Source organism: Nycticebus coucang, chromosome 13, assembly GCF_027406575.1.
Source record: "Nycticebus coucang isolate mNycCou1 chromosome 13, mNycCou1.pri, whole genome shotgun sequence".
NCBI lineage: Eukaryota > Metazoa > Chordata > Mammalia > Primates > Lorisidae > Nycticebus > Nycticebus coucang.
Window position 1 is genome coordinate 20,159,433 of NC_069792.1, and position 24,960 is coordinate 20,184,392.

The window sequence follows — 24,960 nt, forward strand, 5'->3', positions numbered from 1 at the left end:
GTCAAATAATTTTAAGATAATCAGAATAAGGCTCTATTTTGAGATGATTTACTCAGGGCAGACAGACTTCCAGCACTCTCAGTGCTGATACAGATTAGGTACTCAAAAAATTTGCTGAATAAATACACTGGAAGAGATAGGTTAAAAAATTGTTTTTTATCTGTCTGCCGTGAACATAGCCATTATAATGCCTGGCCCCTTTAGAGCTTGGCTGTGGACTTACCTCTCTGGAATCTCCCTCCACACACTCCAGCCCTGACTGCCTTAGTCCCCTGGGCTTCCCTTGCTCTCTTCAGAAGAGGGCAGGCAGTGGAGGGGAGGGCGCAGTCCATGAGCTGTGCTTTCAGACAGACCTGCGTTTTATATTCCACTGGCCAACTATGAGATCCTAGTGAAATGATTTTGCTTTCCCAAATCGGCCTTCTCATATGGAAGGGATGGGTAATAAGTGTGTTTGAAGGTCATTCAAAATTGAATACAATGTTATGATGGACCTAATAAAATGTCTACACCCAGATCAGCGATCAATTCACGGTAGCTAGTTTTGTTTGGCTGGTTTGGTTTTTAGGGATCTACACTCCCTGTCCTCCCCACGTCCAGGTATTGACTTACAATCATATACCAGCATTAATGATACACTCATAATAGCCCAAAGTGACAGCACAGAAGGGGAAGAATTACAGCAGGTAAACAAAAATAATAGGAAAGTGTGGGGTCATTTCCAAGCAGAGCAAACCAGCCCACATTCTTCAAGTCTCTTGTAACATCTAGTATAAAACGTGAAGAAATGATGTTGCTAAAACGAACCCTAAGAGAAGCTGAGTAAGACCAGAAAGTGCGCATTATATGTTGGAAAAAAACATAGCAAGAATAGCTGGAATTGAAAAGCGAGGGTGCACAAATCCCTTTCATGAACCATTGCTCACAGACCTTTCACCAAGGGCACCAGTTAAGTGTACCAAGAGCTCCGCCCTGGAGTCAGCTTCCTATCCCAGCTCTCACTGCCTCTGAGGCTTCAGAGAAGTCATTCAATTCCCTGGGCATCAACTTCCGTGTCTGCAAAATGGGCTTAATATTTGTAACTACGTTGTTGTTACAAGGTTTAAATGAAAATGTGTGCAAAGTTTTGTACAATGCTTATCAGGGGGTAAGTACTCAATAAATAACAGCATTATTGACTCATTCATTTCTTCTCATTGCTGCTAGACATTGTATGCATTGTGGTAACCAATAACTATGTCTTTGTTCAAGGTAGGAGTCTGTTAGAAACAGAGGAGCTCAACAACATGTTTAAATATACCCTTATTTTATATATATATATATATATATATTTCTATGTTGGTGATCTTTACCATTTACAGAACTAACATTAAGCCATTAAAAAGGATAAAGTTACTTGAACACTGATGAAGTTCAAAGGACTAAATGGCTAACCCATACTGTGTAACAGGAACTCTGTACACAGAGCCCTGCCTATACAAACTCGCTGTGAGCGGGTACTGTAACTATCTTCTCTTATGGATTTAAAAGGAATGAAAAAAAACAAAAAACAAAAAACAGAGGTACTGAGTGATTTCCCCAAGGTCATGTAGCTACTAGGTGGCAGAGTAAGGTTTAAACCCAGGGCAGTGTGGCTTCAGAGTCTATCCTCCTAATCGCTCCACTTTGCTGCCAACGAGATTAATGTCTCCCAGAAAACTTTCCAAAGACAGCATAAATCATATGTAAGACTAGAGCTCCTGCCCTCCTTCCTTCTCCCTGCCCCTGGGTTGGCTCTCTCCCTTCAGATGTTCCCTAATTACCATGCCCTTCTCCTGGACACCTGTACAGAACACAGGATACACACTGGGCATTCACAAATAGATTTTAATAATTTAGTTTTCTAACAATGAAAAAAAAAAAACCTTACTGTGATTTATTTCAGAACTGAAAAGAAAACAGCTGAGACCAAAAATTTCATTATGAGTCAGGAACTTAAAACCCCTGTGTTATTCCCCCATGCTGTCAGGGGAACTCCCTCTTGCATGACTTGAAAATTCAACTATGCTCCCAGCTTCAAAGAGCACTCCCAGCTTCAAAGAGCATTATATGTGAAAATAAAAAGTGTTGTACAACAACATTTGTTAAATGCTTTGAAAACACGTTAAACATTACTCCCAGAATTAGGAGGCTATTATCCTGTAATGAAACACAGAACAAGTATTCAAAGAAACTCGTAATTACTTGACACATGTAATTTCTAATACTGAAATAGTCCCTTTGTTAGAAGATGAAATTTTCTTATCAATCTGCACCTATTTCTAATCCATGCGCAACGCATTCAGGACTCCACTATTCTTAGTTAGCGCTTGCAATCTTGAAGAAATAATTTATTACCTTCAAGTTGAGGACTGCAAGGTCCTCAAACACAGCCCTGATTATCCAGATAAACGACATGGTGCTCAAGTTGCAGTTCTCATTCTTAGGACTAAGCACGACTTCCCTGCAGGACAATGAAGGCCTAGCGAGTAAAAGAACAGCTAAATCTCTAGCACATGTAGGGAAAAAAATACTACCAAGAAAAAGAATCACTGAGAGCAGGACCAAGGAATAACATCAGCAGAGTTCTGGGCAGGGGGAGAGGGTTGTCAAGCAGAAGTACAGATCTAAGAAGAAAGTGGGCAGAACATAGTTTTTTAAAGGCACAGAAAAGATAGTGAAAGTCATGACTGAAGTAAACAGGGAAGTCCCTACACAGCCATGGCCGCCCTTGCCCTTCATGCCGCCATGAAGGAAACAGCCTGATGCAGATGAAGCCGCTGTCACACCCTGTATCAGTCTCCTATCGCTGCTATAACAAGTCACCACACACCTAGTGGCTTCAAACAACACCAACTGATCAGTGCTATAGTTCTCGACCTCAGAAGAGGAAAGTGGGCTGGAAGGACTGCATTCCTCCTGCAGGTCGAGGGGGCAAGCCAACTCCTTGTTTTTCCCTACTTCTCCTGGTTGCTTCCGCTCACCACTCCCTTCCTCTGCCTTCACAGCACATCACTCCAACCTCTGCTTCAGTCTTCATATCCCCCTCTCCGGCTGACCCTCCTGCCTCCCTCTTCCCTTTGATTACACTGAGCCTGCCCAGGTCTTCTAAAATAATCTCAACGTCCTTAACTTAATCACATGTGCAAACTCCCTTCACCACGTAAAGGAACATATGTACAGGATCTGGGGATAAGCACGTGGCTATCTTTGGAGGAAGGATTATGATTCTGCCTGTAACCCCCTCCCAGGGTTCTTTCAGCTATTTTTCATCTCTCCCTTGGTGAAATTTTATGGTAACCACAAGAGTACTATGACTATCCTTATAAAGACATGAAATACAAAACATTAGAAAATAATTCTTACCAGTTTCCAATGAAACGAGGGTCATTCTGGTCAAGGTGAACGGGATTTCTGGGATCAACATAAAAACCAATAAGAAGTCCACCTAGTAAATATCCCACTGCAGGGCCAAGTGCTCCCATCACATACATGACAGCTGAGGAGACAGAAGGAGAAATGTGAAATACAGCAACACGTCACTTATAGGACAGCTTTCTCTCACTCCACTGTCATATCATAGATAAGTCACAGCCATATCCAGTTAACTTCCAGAAATGGAGAACTTCAGAGATGTGTGTCTATGTAGACATCTGGGTTTCGAGCATTCCCTTTATTTTATTTATTTTTTTAAGCCATCCTTTATTTAACCATCAGAATCACCTAGAGAGAGTTTTAGCTGCTTTTATTTTTTAATATAAATATTCTGGCTCCACCTCCAGAACCAGTACACTCAAGTTTCTAAAAGAGCCCAGCTAGTTAATGAAGCAGTCATTGAATAACCAAGAGAAAGAGAGTGACAGGAAAGGGGGGATCACAAAATAAGGGGGGAAACGTAGGCATCGTTTGCATAGCTGGAAGATTCTAGCAGGGACTTCAATGACAGATGTTGGCATGAGGCTGGAAGCAGAATTCAGTTAAATTTGTGAAGCTACTTCCAGGCCTTCAAATTGCTAATATTTTTTTAACCATCACTTTAGAATCACATAAGGTCTTATAGTGCATTTAGTTTATTGTTAATTGAAGAATCTTACTTAAAGATGAATAAATATTCTTTGTGTCGTAAGGTCCAAATGGAAAGCACCAACCACAGATAGACTAGAAAATAATTTTTCAAAACACATGCCCAGGGTCGAGGGGAAAGACGGTTGGTATGTCTCCCTGGCCACGGATCAGAAAGGTTGTCATTGTATCCAAAAGAAATTTGCCATCAAAATTGACTTATAGCAAACAATAACAATTTCATTAGCATTCCTTTAACTTTTTTCTATTTTCCTATTTTCCCTTCTGTAATTGATATAGTTTGGATATTTGTCCCCCCCCCGAACCTCATGACCTCATGTTGAAATTTGATCCTAGGTAGGGCCTAGTGGAAGGTGTGGGGGGGGGCCCTTGGACCCCTCAAGGATGGCCTTGTGCTTGGGCCTCCTGATAGTTTATGAGTGAGTTTTCACTCTATTCATTCCTGAATGAACTGATTGCTAAAAAGAGTCTGGCACCTTCCCCCTCTCTCTTCCTCTGGGGGGAGGTGCCAGGCTCTTTTTAGCAATCAGTTCATTTAGGAATGAATAGAGTCAAAACTCTATTCCAACCAAGAGTGGAACCTTCCTAAAGCTCCTCCAGAAACAGATGCTGACTCTGTGCTTCTTGTACAGCCCACAGAACCAGGAGCCACAGAAACCTTTCTTTATAAATTACCCAGCCTCAGGTATTCCTGCAAGGGTGTCTAACCTTTTGGCTGCTCTGGGCCATATTGTTAGAAGAACTGTCTTAGGACACATATTAAACACACAAACACTAACGAAACCAGATGAGGAAAAAAAAATGTCCATGCATAAAGTTTACGATATCTAACACCACAAATAAGTGGAAAAAGCCTTTACATGACCCCATGTGGCCCGAGGGCTGAGGGTTAGACACCTCTGCCGGGACAGCAACACAAATGGACAAAGATATTAGTCCATTTTAGATAAATTCTAAACTAAATATTTTGCCAATTTTAAAATAGAATAAGGAATTTCTTGAGAGTCATAGAAATATCTAGCCACGTTTTTTCCTGTTTGAACTCAGTTAATTTGAGGACAAATCAATAAACACTTTTAAGGCACTGTTGTATGTAAGGCATGATAATAAAGGCAGATGTTAAGTGTTTCTCATCTTTATTGCCGACGTTGGGGCTCAGAAACTGATATCCCAAAGTATGGAGCTTTGACAAAGAGAACTGAAGAAGCCTCCAGGGCTCCCTGAACTTCCCCACCTCCACCACCCAGGGAAGTTGAAGTTCCTTTAACTGCCTAAGACCCACCAAGAACAATTGTTTTTTTTTCTTCCCTTCTCCGTAAGACCAAGAACAGACTCTTTCACTGTCAAAGAGAACTGTTCACAAGTTAATCTCTATTCCAGATCCATTCATTCTACCTAAAAATAATGTATTGCCTCTCAATGGAATCTCTCTTTTTCCCCCTCCCATAACCTGTTTTGCCAAGATAGTTTATAAGTTTCCAAACCCCCTTCCCAGGTGGGCAGTTACTCTTGGATTCTCCCCATGTGTAGTTACATAAATGTGTGTGTCTTTATTCCACTTAATCTGTCTTTTGTGAGTTGATTTCTCAGGACCCTTCCATGGGTGAAGGAGAAGTTTCCCTTGGCCCCCCGCACCATTGTGCCTTTTTAAGCACTGAATAAATAAAAATGTTTGCAATATCTTTTAAATAGTACTATGTTTACCAGAAAGCAAATCAAGAACATCAGAATGGCTTCACCTTACTTTATCACCTGCACCTAAATAAACTTTGAATAATCTTGTACCTTCTGTTACTTTAACTACAGATAGCAAGACAGTAATTTAACACCTGCTCTCACTTTTCACACTATTTCAAAGAAGAAAGCACAGTGTTTATTTTACAGAATCATCTGCTTATAACAATAAGACATTAGGTTCTTCCACTCTCCATCTGTGTTTGGAAATGGAGAACGGAGGCAGAGCCACAAGCGATTGGTACTCTTTTAGAAGCATGCTTTTCACAAATAAAATCAGAATTTTGATACAGATCAGGTTACTCTCTTTGTTTATAGCCTAGACTGTAACTCGAGTATAGAAAGTAGTCTTTCAGTTGCAGGTACTCCCATATGCACACAAAGATAAAAGTTATGTTTATACCTCCAGGCAAACCAGCATCATTTACAACTTAAAACTGTAATGAGGCCAAAATGTGACATGAATCATCCTCCCAAAATAGTTCTTCTAGCATGAAAGAGACTGTCTTACAAACACAGTCAAGGAAAAGGGGCATTTCTGCCTCCTGTTTCTGCCTGGGGCATTCCAGGCTGTGTACTGGCAAGACCACACAATTACCCAGTGAATGTAAAATTGATTAAATGGCATTCACAAAGCTGCCTTAAGTACTTTATAAAATAGAGACAAAGCTTTTCAAAATTCAGCAATGTAATCAAAAACATATATTTTTATCACATGGCAAAAGTCCAGCAGAGTCACCCCTAAATCTGGAAAACTGCTCTAGGCCTTCCAGTTGGTCTCCAGGCTCCTGTCCTACTTCCCGCACTGCGCTCCCAACACAGCAGCCTTCATGATCCTCCAGAAACACCAGACCCTGCTGCTACTGTGCTCACACCCTCCAGTGGTCCAGTCTCACTCACAGCACAGTCTCTGTGTAGCTAAAAGGACCAGTTGGCACATTTGTCCCCCTCCCCGTATCTCCCCTTCATCAACCTTTCCTGCCCGTTCACTGGGCTGCAGTCACATAGGCCTCCTCACTCCTCAGCCTTCCAGGCACGTCCCCATCTTAGGGTCTCAGCACTTGCTCCGTGAGCAGGGATTCTTGCCAGCGGTGTGCCCTGCCAAAAGCCCTATACCCAGAGAGTGAGGGAGGTGCGGGGCCCCTGGGCATTTCCACTCCCCAGCGCTCTCGCTGCTCCCGTGCGGGTGATGGACCTTCTACTGTCATTAACAGCAGTAGCCATCAATGAAGGAACTCTTCCCCAGCACACATGGTCACTTGAGATCTCAGCCAGTGCCAGTAGACGTCAGTCCATATTTCTTCCAGAGAGCTTGATAACTTCATGTTTTTTTCACTCCTATGAGATCTAACGATCCCATTGATGAAGAGCTTACACTGGAAGTTTCAATGAACTACTAACAACAATCTAAACAAAAGTTCTGATCTTTTCTTCCTACACTCTAGTGCCTCGTCTTACATACCTGGAGTGCGCACACTCCCCTTTGAGAGAGTGCTAAAGCATTCCATTCCTTTGAGATTAAATATGCCCTACTTTTTACTTCCACTTATCTCTTCAAATATTTATATCTTATCTTTTCAAGTAGCTCTACAACCTTTACAGCAGGAACCACGCCGTATGTAGTACTACGTGGGTTAAAGGACAGACTCCAAATAACGTGTGTTCAAGTCCCACCACTAACTCTTACTAATTGTGTGACCTCCTTTATCTGGTTGCTTAACCTCTCTGTGCCTCGGTTTCTTCACCTGCAGTTGACATGGTAAAAGTACTTACTGCAGGGGTTACCGCAGGCATTGAATGACTTCATACCTGTAAAGCCCGTGGCATGGACGGGCAGATGGCACAAACAGGAAGAAGGACTATACAGAAATAAGGTGTCTTGTTACCATGCCTCACTGCCCAGTGCACACGGTTTAGTGTCTGGACGCAGGAGGCATTCAATAAATGTTATGGATTGATTGCATCTCGTGATAAAAAGAACAAGCCTGTCCCTTATCTCCTAACCTGTGTCTCTGCTTCCTGCCTTGTTGGGCTCTGCTTCCTCCTCACCTCGGCCAGACATACAGGTTACACATCAAAAGAACACCCATCGTCACCTGCTCAGGGTCACGGGCTAAGACACTGTCCTTGTCTACTCAGAACACCTTAACAAGACGGCACAGTGCTGGTGGTTACACAACAGCTGCTCATCATCTCACAGTTCTGCAGGCTGAACCTGCAAGATGAAGGTGTCGTCAGGGTTGGTTTCCGACGAGACCTCTCCTCCTGGCTTGAAATGCCACCTTCTGTGTCCTTAAGTGGCCACTTCTCTGCACACACACAGGGAGAGCACAGATGTCTCTCTTCCTCTTTTTAGGAGGGTGCCAGGCCTAGCAGATTAGGACTTATGACTTCATTTCACCTTAATAATCTACTCTCCCTGAGCCTCTGTCTCCAAATACAGTCTCATTGGGAGTAAAGGCCTCAACCCCTGAAATCGGGGAGGACATGATGCAGACCAGGACAGGTACTGAACCACCTGAGGTCCTATCATTCTTCACTCCCTTCTTTTGCAATCACTTTACCGCCCAGCTGACATTTCTGTCCTCACCTTGGCCCTGGATACCATTTCTCTCCTGACTGTGCGTCCACCTCATTCACCCGTTCACATCTCCAGGCGGCATCCCTCCGGTCTTGGCTCCAGTCTGCCTTCTGCGTGGTGACCACGGAGTCCCTCCCTAGTCTTGCTCTTGCTCAGGCTGGTTGGGAACTCTGGAGCTCCAGTGATCCTGCCTCAGACTCCCAGAGTGCTAGGATTACAGGGATTGCAGGCACGAGCCACCATGCCCAGCCAATAAATTACCTTTTCTAGAGTCACTATTGTTGATCCCAGAGTTGGTTTCAATGACAAGCTGGGCGGATGGGCTTTGGGAAAAAGAATATCACAATCTTTCCTCACAGAAGGGCCAATGTAGAGTATCTTCCTAAAGTTGGGCATGAGCCTATATCTGTTGCTATTTTTTAAAATCAAATTTTAGGGTTTTTCCTAAAACATTTTGTACTGATTACAAAATATAATATGAATTCATTTAGAGAAAACTCTCAAGAGCAGAGCCTCTCAAGTAACTGGGACTACAGGCATGTGCCACCACGCCTAGCTAATATTTTCTATTTTTCTTTTTTTTTTGTTTTTTTTGTAGAGACAGAGTCTCACCTTACCACCCTCGGTAGAGTGCCATGACATCACAGGACTCACAGCAACCTCCGGCTCTTGGGCTTACATGATTCTCCTGCCTCAGCCTCCCGAGCAGCTGGAACTATAGGCACCTACCACAACACCCGGCTATTTTGTTGTTGTTGCAGTTTGGCCGGGGTTGGGTTTGAACCCGCCACGCTTGGCATATGGGGCCAGCACCCTACTCACTGAGCCACAGGCGCCGCCCAATAGAGATGGAGTCTCACTTTTGCTGAAGCAGATCTTAAACTCCTGAGCTCAAGCTATCCACCTGCCTCAGCCTCCCAAAGTGCTTCTACAACCTTTGTTGTGGTTAAGTGGTATGTCATCATGTGGCTACACCATATTTCCTTTAACAATCCCCTATAGACACCTACTTTTTGCTATCATAAATGTCTGATTGGGGTTCTTCCCCTGAAGATTGTATCAACCTATTTAGAGCTTTGTTATACATACACAGCACAGAACCAGATCCCCCTGTAAGGACTGCTGCTATAGTCCTAACCCATCCCAAGCCTAGCCAGGTTTCTCCCTGGAGTTAAGAAGCCATGTGTGATGAGAAGGAGCTAAAAGGGCCACCTTCAGCAGGGGCGAAGCCGGCTCTGCACCCTCACCTTGGCCTTGGCCATCAGGGCTGCCTCAGCAAAGAGGTGGCTCTCCCTCCATCCCACCTGCAGCTTCCCAGCTGCTCCTTGACAGCTTCATGCCACAGCTTCCTGCACTTATCTGCCCCCAGCTCTTTACTTTCACACTTCCCATTTTCATTTTCTTCTTAAATTACTCTTCACCCTATTCTGTGATCATTTCTGCTTTTCACATGAAAGCACATTAACTTCTATTTTTAATCCCATTTACCCATCCCATTTTTAACCTTCCCCTAGAGACTTAACCTTTATGGTACGCTAACGTCTTACTTTTACATCAAAAAATTTTTGAGCTGTTGATCTTACTTAATTGTAAATGTATTTTATCTTTTTAAAGCATTTTCCAGAAGGGTTTGAATTTTAAATATTCATTTTCACATTTTCCTTTAACATGTTCTGTTACTTTCTGTATCTCATACCTTAAGTAGTTTGCTTACTTTTTCAGCGCTGTTTGTATTAGGCTTATTTGTATAAATTCTCTTGACCTTGAAACTTTAAACTCTAATTATACTCTTTGATTTTATTTTTAGTGGTGAGTGGTTTCTTGTTCCTTTTTTTATCCCTCTTACATTATGTTTTTAAACAGTCTTTATCTTACTCTTCTGTTACATTGTGCTTATTCTGTGATCAGTTCTGATAAGAGCTCAGGGGAACCAGGGCCTGGTGTCAGACCGCAGCAGGGCCCATCTCACTCACCGTCTCTGTCGTGCTGCCTGAGCCACCCCTTCCGGCTCTTCTGGACAGTTAAACATGGAACATGAGTAGCTGAGAGTTAATCTCCCCAGGACTCAAGTCTCACTTCACACATGGCATCTCGGATTAGCTGGGACCTATGTCTGTTCTCTCAACACTGCCCAGCAATGAGAAAATGTGAGTCTAAGTCCAAGCTCTCTGAGGAATAAGTCCTGACACTGATAAAAACCAGGTCCAGGAGGAAAACAGACACACAGAGGGTTCTTCATTCAGCTCTGGCCTGGCCCTGCCAGCTGACCTTCCCAACTGCTCCTCGGGAGAGGAAGAGGCCTGCGTCAGGAATTATCTCAAAAGCAGGGTTGTTCCATGGGGTCAGATGCAACCTTGGAGGAAGAGCTCTCTGAACGCTACAGTCTACTAAATAACTCAACCTGCCTAGAAACCTATGTCCCTAAATCCCCAAAAATGATGTCGGAGCTCCTAATAGTGATCAGCCATTCATGGGCCTCACTGGACCTAAGAAACCAGTGGGCCCAAGCAAAGCCAGTATCAGGATCCCAGCACCATGGAGGCTGCACAGTCACCCCCTGCCCAGGCTTGTCCCCTAAAAGGTTGACTAGGACTTCACATTGCAAGGCTAGAGGACACCCATTCATCCATGCACTCTGATACAAGTTACCAGGACAAGGACAGGTCATCGCAAAGGTGGTAAAACTGATGTGTGGTCCTCTAGGAAAGAAACATGTGAAACTGACCTTGACTGAAGGCTCAGCGAAGAGGTGCCACGAACACCAGCGCAAGGCTGTGGATGGTGGGAGAGGAATGACGAGCTGTAATTAGCTGGGGAGGGAGAGTGCAGAGAAGCCAAGCAGCCCACAGGGGCACTGGCTGTCAAGCTTGGGAGTTCGTGAAGTTCAGGGAACGGCAAGTGGTCTCGCACCCAGGAAGAGGCAGATAAGTGTCGCCACTGCCCTCCTCCTAGTCCCCTCCTGGGCCTCGGTACACTTGCAGCTGTGTCCAGGCTGCCAGCCTCTCTTTTCTGAAGTCAATGAGGACCACCAGCAGCATGGCCAGTGGCTTGTCTACCGGTCAGTGCCATTCAGGAATGGTTTTCCTGTTGTTCCCCACAAGGCGGTGGCAGAACCAGTCCCTTCCCTGAAGAGGGGAGACCCAGCATCTGGAAGGGCAGTCAAGGCCTTGCCCGAGCATGCGCATCTTCCCTCCCACCGGTCAGTGGGCCTCGGTCTCTCTGTCCACCTCCTTCCCGAAGTCCCCAGGTCTTGGGAGGAGAAGCACTTCCTCTTCCCCCTCACCCTCTTCATTTCTAGGCTGAATTCAAGGAAGGAGCCATGACCTTCCCCTGGGCTGGACATCTTTTCTTTCCATCTGTTGAGTTTCTGGGCCCTCTTCTTTTGGGAAAAGCAAACCTGCTTTCTTTTGGGAACTACCCACCCCTTATTGCACACAATCGCAATGGCCTGTCATTCATGGGGACTGGTCTTCATGATTCAATCAGTAAACAGGTGACCGACCCACACCAAACAGTCATTCTTCCACCAGGAAGATCCTCCCCCAGACACTCGCGGCATCACCCCTCACTTCCTCCAGAGCATTGTTCAAATATCACTCTGCAGAGAAACCACGGCTCCCCATATGTCTACAGCGTGCCACCTGCTCCTGTCACTTTGTCACCCCACCCCACTGGAGTTTTCATTAGCACACCTGCCACCATAAGGAGTTCACCTGTTTATTAGTTCACTTTCTGTCTCTCCCACTGGAAGGTCAGTTCTGTGGGAACAAGACCCATTTTTCTCCCTGACACTCCTTTCATGCCTGAGCAGTGCTGACCATCAGCACTAGTGAGTATTCCTTAAATGCAGAAAGGATGAAGAGAAGGACTCTGAATCTTGAGTGAAATAACAAAAGTAGTTGCAGCTTTATCCTTTCAGCAGAGCCTTGAGGAGCCGTCCATGTCTTGTCCCTGGGAGACCTCCACAGCCACCCCACCTCTCCCCAATACAGTCTTTGATTTACAGAGTTGATTGCTGTGTTCACAGCCACAGAGCCCCGACTCTTGCCTTTGCCAGGCACTCCACAGGCCACCAGCCTCCCCAGGTGGATTTCCTGAGTCCTCAGGGCCTCCTTATAACTGACCCAGATTTGCTGCACACCCTTTGAACTTGACCTCTAATTTATCACCATCTCTATCCAAGTTGCTCCGCACACCCCGCTTCTCATCCCTCCTCGTCCATGGCTTCTCCACCTTCTCTCTGGCATAGAACCCGCTTCCACAGCTGTCCCATGTGGCAATGAACCCTGCTGGAAACAGATGCTGACAGTGGTTTAGGTTACAAATATAATTTAGGTCCAGTCTCAGGGTCTGGGATTACTCGCAGGGCAGTGCCATAGGAAAACATTTTCTGTGCATGTTAAGGTCCTCCAGGGACTATTAACCCTGGTCTGGGACTCAGTGATTGCAGGTCACCCTCTTGTATACATCTGATGACACAATTACTGCAGATAACAAGAGAATGTGAAGGGCAAGTCAGCTTCACTGCAATGATACCCACTCTCATTCAACTTGCTTAATTCCCTGAAAAACAGCCAAAGTGCTTCATGGCACCATAGCACCCTATTTAAAGAAAATATTCCCTCTCTTATTCCTTCTACTCACAAGCACAAGCAGATAAGAGGCCCTTGATCTCAGTTATTTTGAGCAGTAATATTTTTTGCTTTTAAGTGATTCAGTTATTTTGACACAGGCCTGACAGCACAAGAACAGCTGCCAGGCAGTCAGGGAGTAGTCTATCACTTTGCTAAAACATCCAGAGAGCATGTGAGGTCACAAATGAGAGGGCAAATGGGTTGAAGTAGATTTTAAATAGATTTTCCTCACTACCATAGGAGAAATAGTCAGTTTATTTCATTTTTTTATTTTTAGGTTTTTCTAAGACCAAGTCCTACTATTGCTCTGGGTAGAGTGCCATGGTGTCACAGCTCACAGCTCACAGATCGTTTAAACGATCCTTCTGCCTCACCCTCCCAAGTAACTGGGCCTACAGCTGCCCACTACAACATCCAGCTACTTTTTCTTTTCTTTTTTTCTTTTTTTGAGACAGAGCCTCAAGCTGTCACCCTGGGTAGAGTGCTGTGGCATCACAACTCAGAGCAACCTCCAACTCCTGGGCTCAAGCAATTGTGCTGCCTCTGCCTCCAAAGTAGCTGGGACTACAGGCGCCCACCACAACGCCCAGCTATTTTTTTGGTTGCAGCCGTCATTGTTGCTTGGTGGGCCTGGGCTGGATTCGAACCCGCCAGCTCAGATGGCTGGCACCTTAGCCACTTGAGCCACAGGCGCCGAGCCTAGTTTTTCTATTTTTAGTAGAGATAGGGTCTTGCTCTTGCTCAAGCTGGTCTCAAACTCCTGAGCTCCAGGGATCCTCCTGCCTCAGCCTCCCAGAGTGCTAGGATTATAGGGGTCAGCCACTGCACCCAGCCAAAAATAGCTGGTTAAATTCACTATCTTCCTTTAGAAATATTTTCAAAGTAATTTAAAAATTATTTAGAGAATAATTTCGTCCCTAAAAAGGAGCATACAGGTACCTATAGAAGCAACTAGTCACACTTAAGTAGTATCTGTCACAGGGGAGGGGGAAGGGTTTAATGTGCTATGAGTCTAAAACATCAAATTGACCAGCTGTGACTGATCACTATAAACTTCATTAGATCCTCGGGAAGGACCACAGGAGAGCTATTATAAAGGCATAAAAAACATTAGGCTAAATTTTTTTAAATTATTTCTTGGAAGAAAAAAATTAAAAGTTTTAGAAAAAGTTAAGAATGGGGAAGCACCCGTAGCTCAGCGGATAGGGTGCCAGCCACATACACCGAGGCTGGTGGGTTTGAACCCAGCCTGGGCCAGCTAAACAACCATGGCAACTACAAAAAAAAATAGCTGGATGTTGTGGTGGGCACCTGTAGTCCCAGCTACTTGGGAGGCTGAGGCAAGAGAATCGCTTAAGCCCAAGAGCTGGAGGTCTCTGTGAGCAGTGATGCCACGGCGCTCTACCCAGGGCAACAGCTTGAGACTCCATCTCAAAAAATAAATAAATAAATAAATAAATAAAATGTTAAGAATGAACTTCCTTAGAACACAAACAGAAAAGGGATAAGAGACTAAATCAAAACATGCATGAACCCATGAAAAAGTTTCACATTACTAGTTACCAAACAAATAGAATTTGCAAACAATGAGATAAAATTTTAATTTAATAAACTAGCAAAGATTAAAATATAACAGTACTTAGTATAGACACAAAATCAGTAAATTAATTATTCATATCCATTACTAGCACAAAATTATACAATCAAGTTTTGGACAGTAATTCACATATAAATCATAATGATCTTTATCACCACATTATGAATGTAATTGAAATAACATTAATAATAGAGTGATTGCTTACTAAATTTTGAGACATAATGCAGCGAAGAGATTTTAATACCTTGAAGAAATACTTATTCAGAAAACTTAAGCAAAATAAAAGGTACAAAATTCTTTGACACTGTGATCATGATTATTTCAAAAGCATAAACTTTAAAAAAAAAACTGCAAAAAAAAACTACTACCCGTTTGTGCAAGTTTTCAGGATGCAAGATCAATATTAAAAAATCAGTAAGATTTCTACTAGCAACTAAAAGCTAAATACTGGAAATGATTAGAAAATAAAGTAATACCATTTACAATAGCATAAATTACTTACCATTTATTTCTAAGTATTAAATAGTAATAAAATAGTATTAGTAGTAATATTTAGAAATAAATCTTACAAAGTACATTAAAAATTAAGATCCTTGGGTGGAACCTGTGGCTCAGTGAGTAGGGTGCCGGCCCCATATACCGAGGGTGGCAGGTTCAAACCTGGCCCCGGCCAAACTACAACACAACGACAAAAAAAAAAAAAAAATTAAGATCCTTTTCAAATTGCATATTTAATAATGCATAGTTTTTTGTTTGTTTTTTTTTGTTGTTTTGTGGGCTTTTTTGGGTTTTTTTGGTTTTTTTTGGTTTTTGGCCGGGGCTGGGTTTGAACCCGCCACCTCCAGTATATGGGACCGGCGCCCTACCCCTTGAGCCACAGGCGCCGCCCTTGTTTGTCTTTTTTTAAACAGAGTCTCACTATGTCGCCCTTAGTAGAGTGCTATGGCGTCACAGCTCACAGCAACCTCCAACTCTTGGGCTTAAGCAATTCTCTTGCCTCAGCCTCCCAAGTAGCTGGGAGTAGAGGTGCCCACTACAATGCCCAGCTATTTTTTTTTTTAATTGTAATTGTCATTGTTGTTTAGCTGGCCCGTGCCAAGCTCGAACCCACCAGCCCTGGTGTATGTGGCCAGCAACGTAACCACTGGGCTACAAGCGCCGAGTCAATGCATAGTTTATGTGAATTTTACTTTAGGAAAAAAGAACTAGTGCTTTAAAAGTGGGTTCTAGATGCTCACATAACTCTATAAATTTACTAAAAATTACTGATTTATATAAGAGTGGGTGAATTTTATGGTATATCAGGTATACCCCCAAAGAGTCATTTAAGAAAACAGACCGGCTGAATAGGCAGGGGGTGGGAGTGTTCGGCATACCTTTTGAGTAAGGGATATAATTCCATGACGGACCCTACCTAACAAATTCAAATATTTTGACCTGGTTGTTTGTATCTTCACATTAACCTAAAATTAAAAAAAAAAGAAAAAGAAAAAAAGAAAACAGACTAGAAGGAAAACACACGTGTTATAAGTTGTTAGCTAAGGTAGCTAAATTACAATGGGATTTTTTTGGTGCTTTTCTTATAACTTTCCATATTTTCATATTTCTCTTATTGAATATAAATTAATAAGTTTAAAATGACTTCTTACAGGCCAACCCATTACAATAAATCAAGAGTTAACAAACTATCACCAAGTCTGACAAAGTTTTATTGGAAAAGAGTAAGACAAATTAACTTACATATTATATGTGGCTGCTTTCACACAACAGCAGAGTCAAATAGTTGCAACAGAAACAATACAACACATGAAGCCTAAAATGTTTACTATCTGGCCCTTTATATAAAATACAAATTGTTGACCCTTATAATAAAAAATGGTAGTCATTTATTGAGCATTTACTTTGCTCCAGGTCTCAGCTAAATGTCTGCAAACGTTATTTCTTTTCATTTTCACCTCTTTGCTAGATGTTATCTAAGCGATCTCAACAAAACAAAGAAATCATGTTTCTATAAGTGTTTTAACAGGTTATCCATGTGGAATAAAATTATAAATGTAAAAAGAAAGACTATTTGTATAAAAAGAAAATTTATTTCTATAATCAATTTTTCCATGGTTGGCAACTTTTCCAAGGTTTGATTTATAAAGATGTAAACCCCAAGCAATTTTTTTTTTTTTTTTTTTGGAGACAGAGTCTCACTATGTTGCCCTTGGTAGAGTGCCATGGTGTCACAGCTCACAGCAACCTCAAACTCTTGGGCTTAAGTGATTCTCTTGCCTCAGTCTCCCAAGTAGCTGGGACTACAGGCGCCTGCCACAACGCCCAGCTATTTTTTGGTTGTAGTTGTCATTGTTATTTGGCAGGCCTGGGCTGGGTTCGAACCCACCAGGTATGGTGTACATGGCTGGCACCCTAGCCGCTGGAACTACAGGCACAGAGCCGCAAGCAATATTTTAGTTAAACAATAATTCATACTGAAGTAAAACAGTATCAGAAGTGTTGTTTAATAACTACCTCCCAAAAACTATGCTAGGCAAGTCACATTTTTTGTACATTCAACACTCACAACTTTGTGGGGGAAAAGAACATTATGATTCCTAGTTTATGAATATATAGCTGAGTCCCTGAGAAGTTAAGGAGCTCAGCAGCTAGTAAGTGGTAGTATCAAAACTATAACTTGACTATATATCTGAAATCAAAGCCTGGCCTCTTTCCCGTTCGGGGGTACATGACTCCAAAACATAAAAAAGTAACAAAATTGTCATGATAAGAAGCATATCATTAGGTCTCTACTACTAAGCAATTAATCACATAAGAATGGCGAATCTCAAAATATTTTTGAAACTGTTAGCAACAGAAGTCTTAAAATCACCCAAAATTTAAAAGAAGCTCATAATTTACATTTCCATCTCCAGTTTCATCACTAATTGGCTGCCATAATGATGGCAGGGAAATGTACATTATCTGAAAGGTACATTCCAAAGACACTGCGTGACATTTACTTCAGTAATTATAGTGAAGACTCAGAAGAGCAGATCAGCTGTTATAAGCAGCTTCAATTTATCTCCTGGGAACAGTAGGTCACTGCCAGGAAGCACCTTCCAGGTAAACAGCCATAGCTGTAATACATGATGCTTTCCCGGCACTCAAAGAAGCATGATTTCCATAGGAAGGAGCCAGGTCCAGAATAATACTCAAGCACAAATAGAATAACGTCATGTATGAATGTCCCTACAGTTGTTGGCACCACCATGGCCATCAATGGATTTTATAGACATTCAAATGACATAAATCTTTTTAGGATAACTGTAATGTTCCTCCTTTTTTCATCAATCCATGGGAATTAGTGCTAGTCCTGTAAGACAGTACTAGGGTTCATTGGAAAGCTTATTCTTGAATTTAGAGAAGTGTTAGGAGTCCAAGTCTATTGACAGAAAAACGATTACTAAAAGACAACATTTGAACGTTTATTATGTGTAAGATACTGTGCTAAGGCCTTGTATGTACTTCCTTATTTAATCTTCACTACATCCTTATGTGGTAGAGACTATTAATATTGTCCCAATTTAAAGCATTTTCCTTTGTAACCACTCCATCGATGAAAGAATATAATAAATTCATCTGAATTGAGAATAGATAATCCCTGACTTTTTCTTATCTAAAAAACAAGAAAGATAATTTATAAATACAGTTTTACTAAGTTATTATGACTAAGACTTTTGTTTTCTATCATATAACAACTTACAGCAGTAGAGTAAATTCTTATATGGAAAGCTGGGAAATTCTACAGTTTTACTGTTTTTCCCAGAGGTTTTCTTTCAAGCAATATTAATGGTATTATTTGTTGACTACAGACTCATATTAATTTCTATATCTCACTTTTTTATTTCAAAATACTAATTAAGGGGCGGCGCCTGTGGCTCAACGGGTAGGGCGCCGGTCCCATATGCCGGAGGTGGCGGGTTCAAACCCAGCCCCGGCCAAAAATAAAAAAAGAAAAAAAAAAAAAATACTAATTAAGACCTGGCCAGGTGGCTCAGACCTGTAATCCTAGCACTCTAGGAGCCTGGGGCGGGTGGATTGCTTGAACTCACAAGTTTGAGACCAGCCTGAGCAAGAGCCAGACCCTGTCTCTACTAAAAATAGAAAAACTAGTAGGCATTGTGATGGGTGCCTGCAGTCCCAGCTTCTTGAGAGGCTGAGGCAAGAGGATCATTTGAGCCTAAGAGTTTGAGGTTGCCATAAGCTAGGATGCCACGGTACTCTACCCAGGGCTACTAAGACTTTATCTCAAAAAAAAAAAAATTAACTAATTAATTAATTTAAATTAATTAAAATAAATAAAAATCAAAATACTAATTAAGGAGGCATAAGTGTTTTTGTTATATGGATATCTTATATAATACTTAAGTCAGGGTTTTTGGTGTGCCTATCACCAGAATAGTGTTCATTGTGCCCATTAGATTTTTCCCAAACTCACCCCCCTTTCTTGCCTTCTCATGTCTTTTATATAAATTTGTGCCTGTGTGTACCCACCTATTAGTTCCCACTTATTAGTGAGAACATACAGTGCTTGGTTTTCCATTTCTGAGATACTTCACTTAGGATAATGGGCTCCAGTTCCATCCAAGTACCTGCAAATGACATTATTTCATTCCTTTGTATGGCTCAGTAGTACTCCATGATGTGTAGTTAGAGTGTGTGTGTGTAGTGTCTCTGTGTATGTGAGTGTCTGTGTGAGTGTGTGTAGTGTCTGTGTGTGTGTGTGTGAGTGTCTGTGTATTCACTCATCAACTATAGAGCACTTAGGTCGATTCCATATCTCTGGGATTGTGAATTGTGCTGCAAAAAAACATTTAAGTGCAGGTGTTGTTCCATGCAAATAGAAACCAAGAGAAAGCAGGTATAGATGTCTCACAACAGATAGAATTAACTTTAAATCAACAATGGTAAGAAAATACAAAGATGGTCATTATATAATGGTAAATGGACCATTTCAATAAGAAGATATAGCATCTTACAAGGGTATATGTGAAACTTGGTAAACGGTCTGTGAAGCTAGTGAATGATGCCCCATGATCATATCAATGTACACAGCTATGATTTAATAAAAAAAAAAGAAGATATAATAATCCTAAATATTTATGCACCTAACATAGGAGCTCCCAGATTCAAAAAGCAAAAACTACTAGATCTAAGCAAAGCCATAAACAGCAGCATCATAATTGCTGGGGACCTCAAAACCCCACGGACAGAATTTGAAAGATCATACAAGCATAACATAAATAAAGAAATACTTGACTTGAATGGGACTCTAAAACAAATGGGCCTAACAGACACTTACAGCACATTTTATCCAAAAGTTACTGAATATACATTCTTCTCATTAGCACATGGAACATTCTCCAAGATTGATCATATATTAGGGCACAAAACATATCCAAAAAAATTCAACAGCACAGAATGAGATACGCCATACAACGTATCTTCTCAGACCACAGTGGAATAAAACAACTCCAAAAGAAACAGACCATGGTGGAAAAAAATCAACTCCAAAAGAAACACTCAATTCTACACAAAGTCATAGAAATTAAACAAACTGCTGCTGAGTGATTATTGGGTTAATAATGAAATTATGATGGAAATCAAAAGATTCCTTGAACTGAATAACAAAGGTAACACAAGTCAATATCTACAGAACTCAGCAAAAACAGTCCTAAGGGGAAAATTTATAGCCTTAAATGCCTACATAAAAAAAAAAAAATTAAGATCACAGATTAACAAACCAGAAAGATCACAAATTAACTATCTAATGATAATTTTCAAGGAACTAGAAAAAGAAGAGAAAACCAAACCCAAAACCAGCAGAAGAAAAGAAATAACAAAGGTCAAAGCAGAACTAAATGAAAAGGAAAACAAAACAAAAATACAAAGGCTCAATTAAACAAGAAGTTGGTTCTTTGAAAATATAAACAACATTGTCAGATCTCTTGCTAGATTAACCAGAAATAGTAGAGAAAGGACCCAAATAATCTCAACCAGATATGAAAAAGGAGGCCTCTTTGCTTTTATTGGGACAATGGGGCCATTCACAGTCTATGTCCACGGCACACGTTATCTTGCTCTGTAAGCCTATATCTTGCTCTTACTCTGTAAACCTATCTCTTCTCTAACTACTATGACTATCTCTATGCATATCAACTCAAAAATGTAGAAAAAGTGAACAAATTCCTAGAACACACAACCTCCCAAGACTCAGAAAGAAATAGAACTTCTGAACACACCAATAATAGGCAGCAAGATTAAAATAGTAATAAAAATATTCCAACAATGACAATAAAATAAAATGACAGATCAGAGGTGTCCACAGACAAATTTTACCAGACCTACAAAGAAGAGTTGGTATCCATACTTAAGAAGTATTCAATAACATCAGGAAGGCAGGAATCCAGCCGGGTGTAGGGATTCACACCTGTAATTCTATCACTCTGGGAGGCCAAGGCAAGTGGATTGCTTGAGCTCAGGTATTCAAGACCAGACTGAGCAAGAGCGAGACCCTGTCTCTACTAAAAATTAAAAAAAAATTAGCCACGCATTTTGCCAGGGGCCTGTCAGTCCCAGCTACTCGTGATGGTGAGGCAGGTGGATTGCTTGAGCCCAAGAGTTTGGGGGTTGCTGTGAGCTATGATGCCACGGCACTCTACCCAAGGTGAGTATTGAGACTGTTTCAAAAAAAAAAAAAAAGGAGGGAATCTTCCTGAACTCATTCTACAAAGCCAATATCACCTTGATACCAAAGCCAGGAAATAACAAAACACACACAAAAAAAATATATAGACCTATATCCCTTATGAATATAGATGCCAAAATCCTCAATAAAACATTAGTAAACCAAATCCAACAGCACATCAAAAAAATAATCCACCATCACCAAGAAGCCTTCATCCCAGGGACGCAAGGATGATTCAACAGATGTAAATCATGTGTTTAACCACATAAACAGAAACAAAAAACAAAAACCATGTGATCATCTCAACAGATGAAGGAAAAGCATTCAACAAAGTTCAGCACCCTTTCCTGCAAAAACCCTCCACAAACTAGGCATAGAAGAAACATATCTCAAAACTGAACAGCCATATATGCAAACCCATTGCCAATATCATACTGAATAGGGAAAAGTTAAAAGGATTCCACTAGGAACTGGAACCAGACAAGGATGCCCATCATCACCATTTCTATTAACACAGTGCTTGAAGTCCTATCCAGAGCAATTAGGCGAGAAAGCAATAAGGCTATCCAAAATGAGAAAAAGGAGGTCTAACTATTGCTTTTTGCTGACGATATGATCTTATATTTAGAAAACTCCAAGAGCCTCCTGGAATTGATAAGTAAATTCAGCAAAGTCTCAGGTTACAAAATCAATGTACATAAACCAGCAGCATTTCTATACACCAATAATCATCAAGCCAAAAGTCAAATCAAAGATTTAATGCCATTCACAATAGTCACAAAGAAAATAAAATACTTAGGAATATACTTTAAAAGGAGGTGAGACGTCTCTACAAAGAAAACTACAAAACACTGAGGGAAAAAAAGGAAGAGGTTCCTCTTCAGACTGTATATATCTTTTACCTTTTACTAAAGAAAAAAAATTGCAGACGACACAAACAAATGGAAAAACATATTATGCTCATGAATCAATAGAATTATTGATGGGCATTCTTAAAATGCCCATCCTATCCAAAGTGCTTTTACCCAAAGGATTCAATGCAATCCTCATCAAAATACCAATGTCATATTTCACATATCAAGAAAAAGTAATTCTATGCTTTGGAAGCAGAAAAGAGCCAACATAGCCAAAGAAATCTTACACAAAAAGAACAAATCTGGAGGCATCACATTACCAGACTTCAAACTACTCTACAAGATGTTAGTAACTTAAACAACACAATATTGGCTCAAAGACAGGGATATAGACCAATGGAACAGAACAGAGAACCCATATAGAAAACCATCCCCATACAGCCAGCTGACCCTTGGCAAAGCAGGCAACAATATACACTGGGGAAAAGAAGGAAGCCATATTTAATAATGGTGCGGGGAAATTAAGTAGCAACATGCAGAAGAATGAAACAAGAGTCATAGCTCTCAGGACTCAGAAAAATTAATTCAAGGTGGTTAAAAGACTTAAACAATAAGACACGAAACCATAAGAATGCTTTTAAAAAACATAGGAAAAATTCTTCTAAATATCAGCCTAAGCAAAGAATTTATGAAGAAGACCCCAACAGCAATTACGGCAACAACAAAAATAAATGACTGAGAGTTGATTAAATTAAAAGGCTTCTGCATAGCTAAGGAAATAATCAACAGAGCAAACAGACAACCTACAGAATGGGAGAAAATATTCACAGGCTATACATCCAGTAAAGGACTAAAAACCAGAATCCACAAAGAACTCAAGCAGCTCCTGCAAGAAACCAAGAAAATACTCTTGGTTTCCTGTAGCTCAGTTGTTAGGGTAGTGGCCACATACACCAGAGCTGAGGAACCCAGCCAGGGCCAGCTAAACAACAATGACAACTGCAACAAAAAAAATAACCAGGCATTGTGGTGGGTGGCTGTAGTCCCAGCTACATGGGAGGCTGAGGCAAGAGAATTGCTTAAGCCCAGGAGTTTGAGGTTGCTGTGAGCTGTGATGCCATGGCACTCTACCGAGGACAACGTAATGAGACTCTGTCTCAAAAAAATAAAAAAATAAAGAACTAGAGCAAATCAGCAAGAAAAAAAAATAAACAGCCCCATGAAAAAGTGAGCAAAAGACATGAACAAAAACTTTATAGAGAAGATAGACAAATGGCCAATAAACGTATGAAAAAAATATTTGGGCCAGGCGTGGTGGCTCACGCCTGTAGTCCCAGGCCTGTGGGAGGCCGAGGTGGATGTATTTCCTGAGCTCAGAGGTTCGAGACCAGCATGAGCCGGAGTGAGCCAGAGTAACAACCCCCCACCCCACCCCCACCCGTGTCTCTACCAAAAAAAAAAAAGCAAAGAAAAACAGCCGGGCATTGTGGCAGGCGCCTGTAATCCCAGCTACTTGGGAGGCAAAGGGCAAGAGAATCGCTAAAGGAAGAAAGGAAAAAAAATAAAATAAAATAAAATAAAACTTCAAACTAAGAAGAGTGAAAGCCAGCTGAAATTGAAGGCAAAATTTAAAAAAAGAAAAAAGAAAAATATTTGGTGCCACTAATGCCACTAACCATAAGGGAAATTGAAATTAAAAGTATAAAAACAATAGATGCTGGCATGGATGCAGAGAGAAGGGAAGCTTGTACCCCACTGATGGAATCGCAAATTAGTACAACCTCTATGGAAAACAATATGAACATTCCTCAGAGAACTAAAAGTAGACCTACATTCAATCCAGCAATCCTGCTACTGGGTATCTACCCAAAGGAAAAGAAGTCATTTTGTCAAAAAGATACTTTCACAGGCGGCACCTGTGGCTCAAAGGAGTAGGGCACCGGCCCTATATGCCGGAGGTGGCCGGTTTAAACCCAGCCCCGGCCAAAAAAAAAAAGATACCTTTCACTAGAATGTTTATTGCAGTACAATTCACAATTGCAAGGATGTGCAATCAACCCAAGTGCCCATCAATTGATAAGTGGATTAAAAAAATATATACGGGCTCGGCGCCCGTACCTCAGCAGCTAAGGCACCAGCCACATACACCAGAGCTGGAGGGTTCAAACCCAGCCTGGGCCTGCCAAACAACAATGACAACTATAACCAAAAAATAGCCAAGCATTGTGGTGGGTGCCTGTAGTCCCAGCTACTTGGGAGGCTGAGGCAAGAGAATCTCTTAAGCCCAAGAGTTAGAGGTTGCTGTGAGCTATGATGTCATAGTACATAGTGAGACTCTGTCTCAAAAAAAAAAAGTGTGAATGAATATCTTTTGCAACAATTTGGATGGAATGGAGACTATTATCCTAAGTAAAGTATCTAAAGAATGAAAAAAATAAACACTACATGTACTCATTATTAAACTGGAACTAACCAGTGAGTACACGAGTGCACAGAGGGAAGTAAAACTCAGTAGAAAACAAATGTGTGTGTGTGTGGGGGGGGTGGTTATAGGTAAAAACCTACCTAACAGGTACAATGAACACTATTTGGGTGATGGGCATACTTACAGACCTAACTCAAACATTACGAAAGTGACCCATGTAACCAAGAACATTTGTACCCCCATAATATTTTTGCAATTTAAAATAAGTACTGTTAAATCAATAAAAGACTGGGGATTCATAAAT

General features: G+C 41.4%; 1 protein-coding gene across 2 annotated transcripts in view; it reads right to left on the reverse strand.

Moving 5' to 3' along the window:
* SLCO5A1 (solute carrier organic anion transporter family member 5A1) overlaps positions 1–24,960 on the reverse strand; it is a 159,374-nt gene that overhangs the window by 84,953 nt on the left and 49,461 nt on the right. For both annotated transcript variants that reach the window (XM_053558799.1, XM_053558800.1), the window contains one exon: positions 3,385–3,517. In XM_053558799.1, the coding sequence (XP_053414774.1) occupies positions 3,385–3,517 (133 nt within the window). The remainder of the gene's footprint in view (positions 1–3,384; positions 3,518–24,960) is intronic.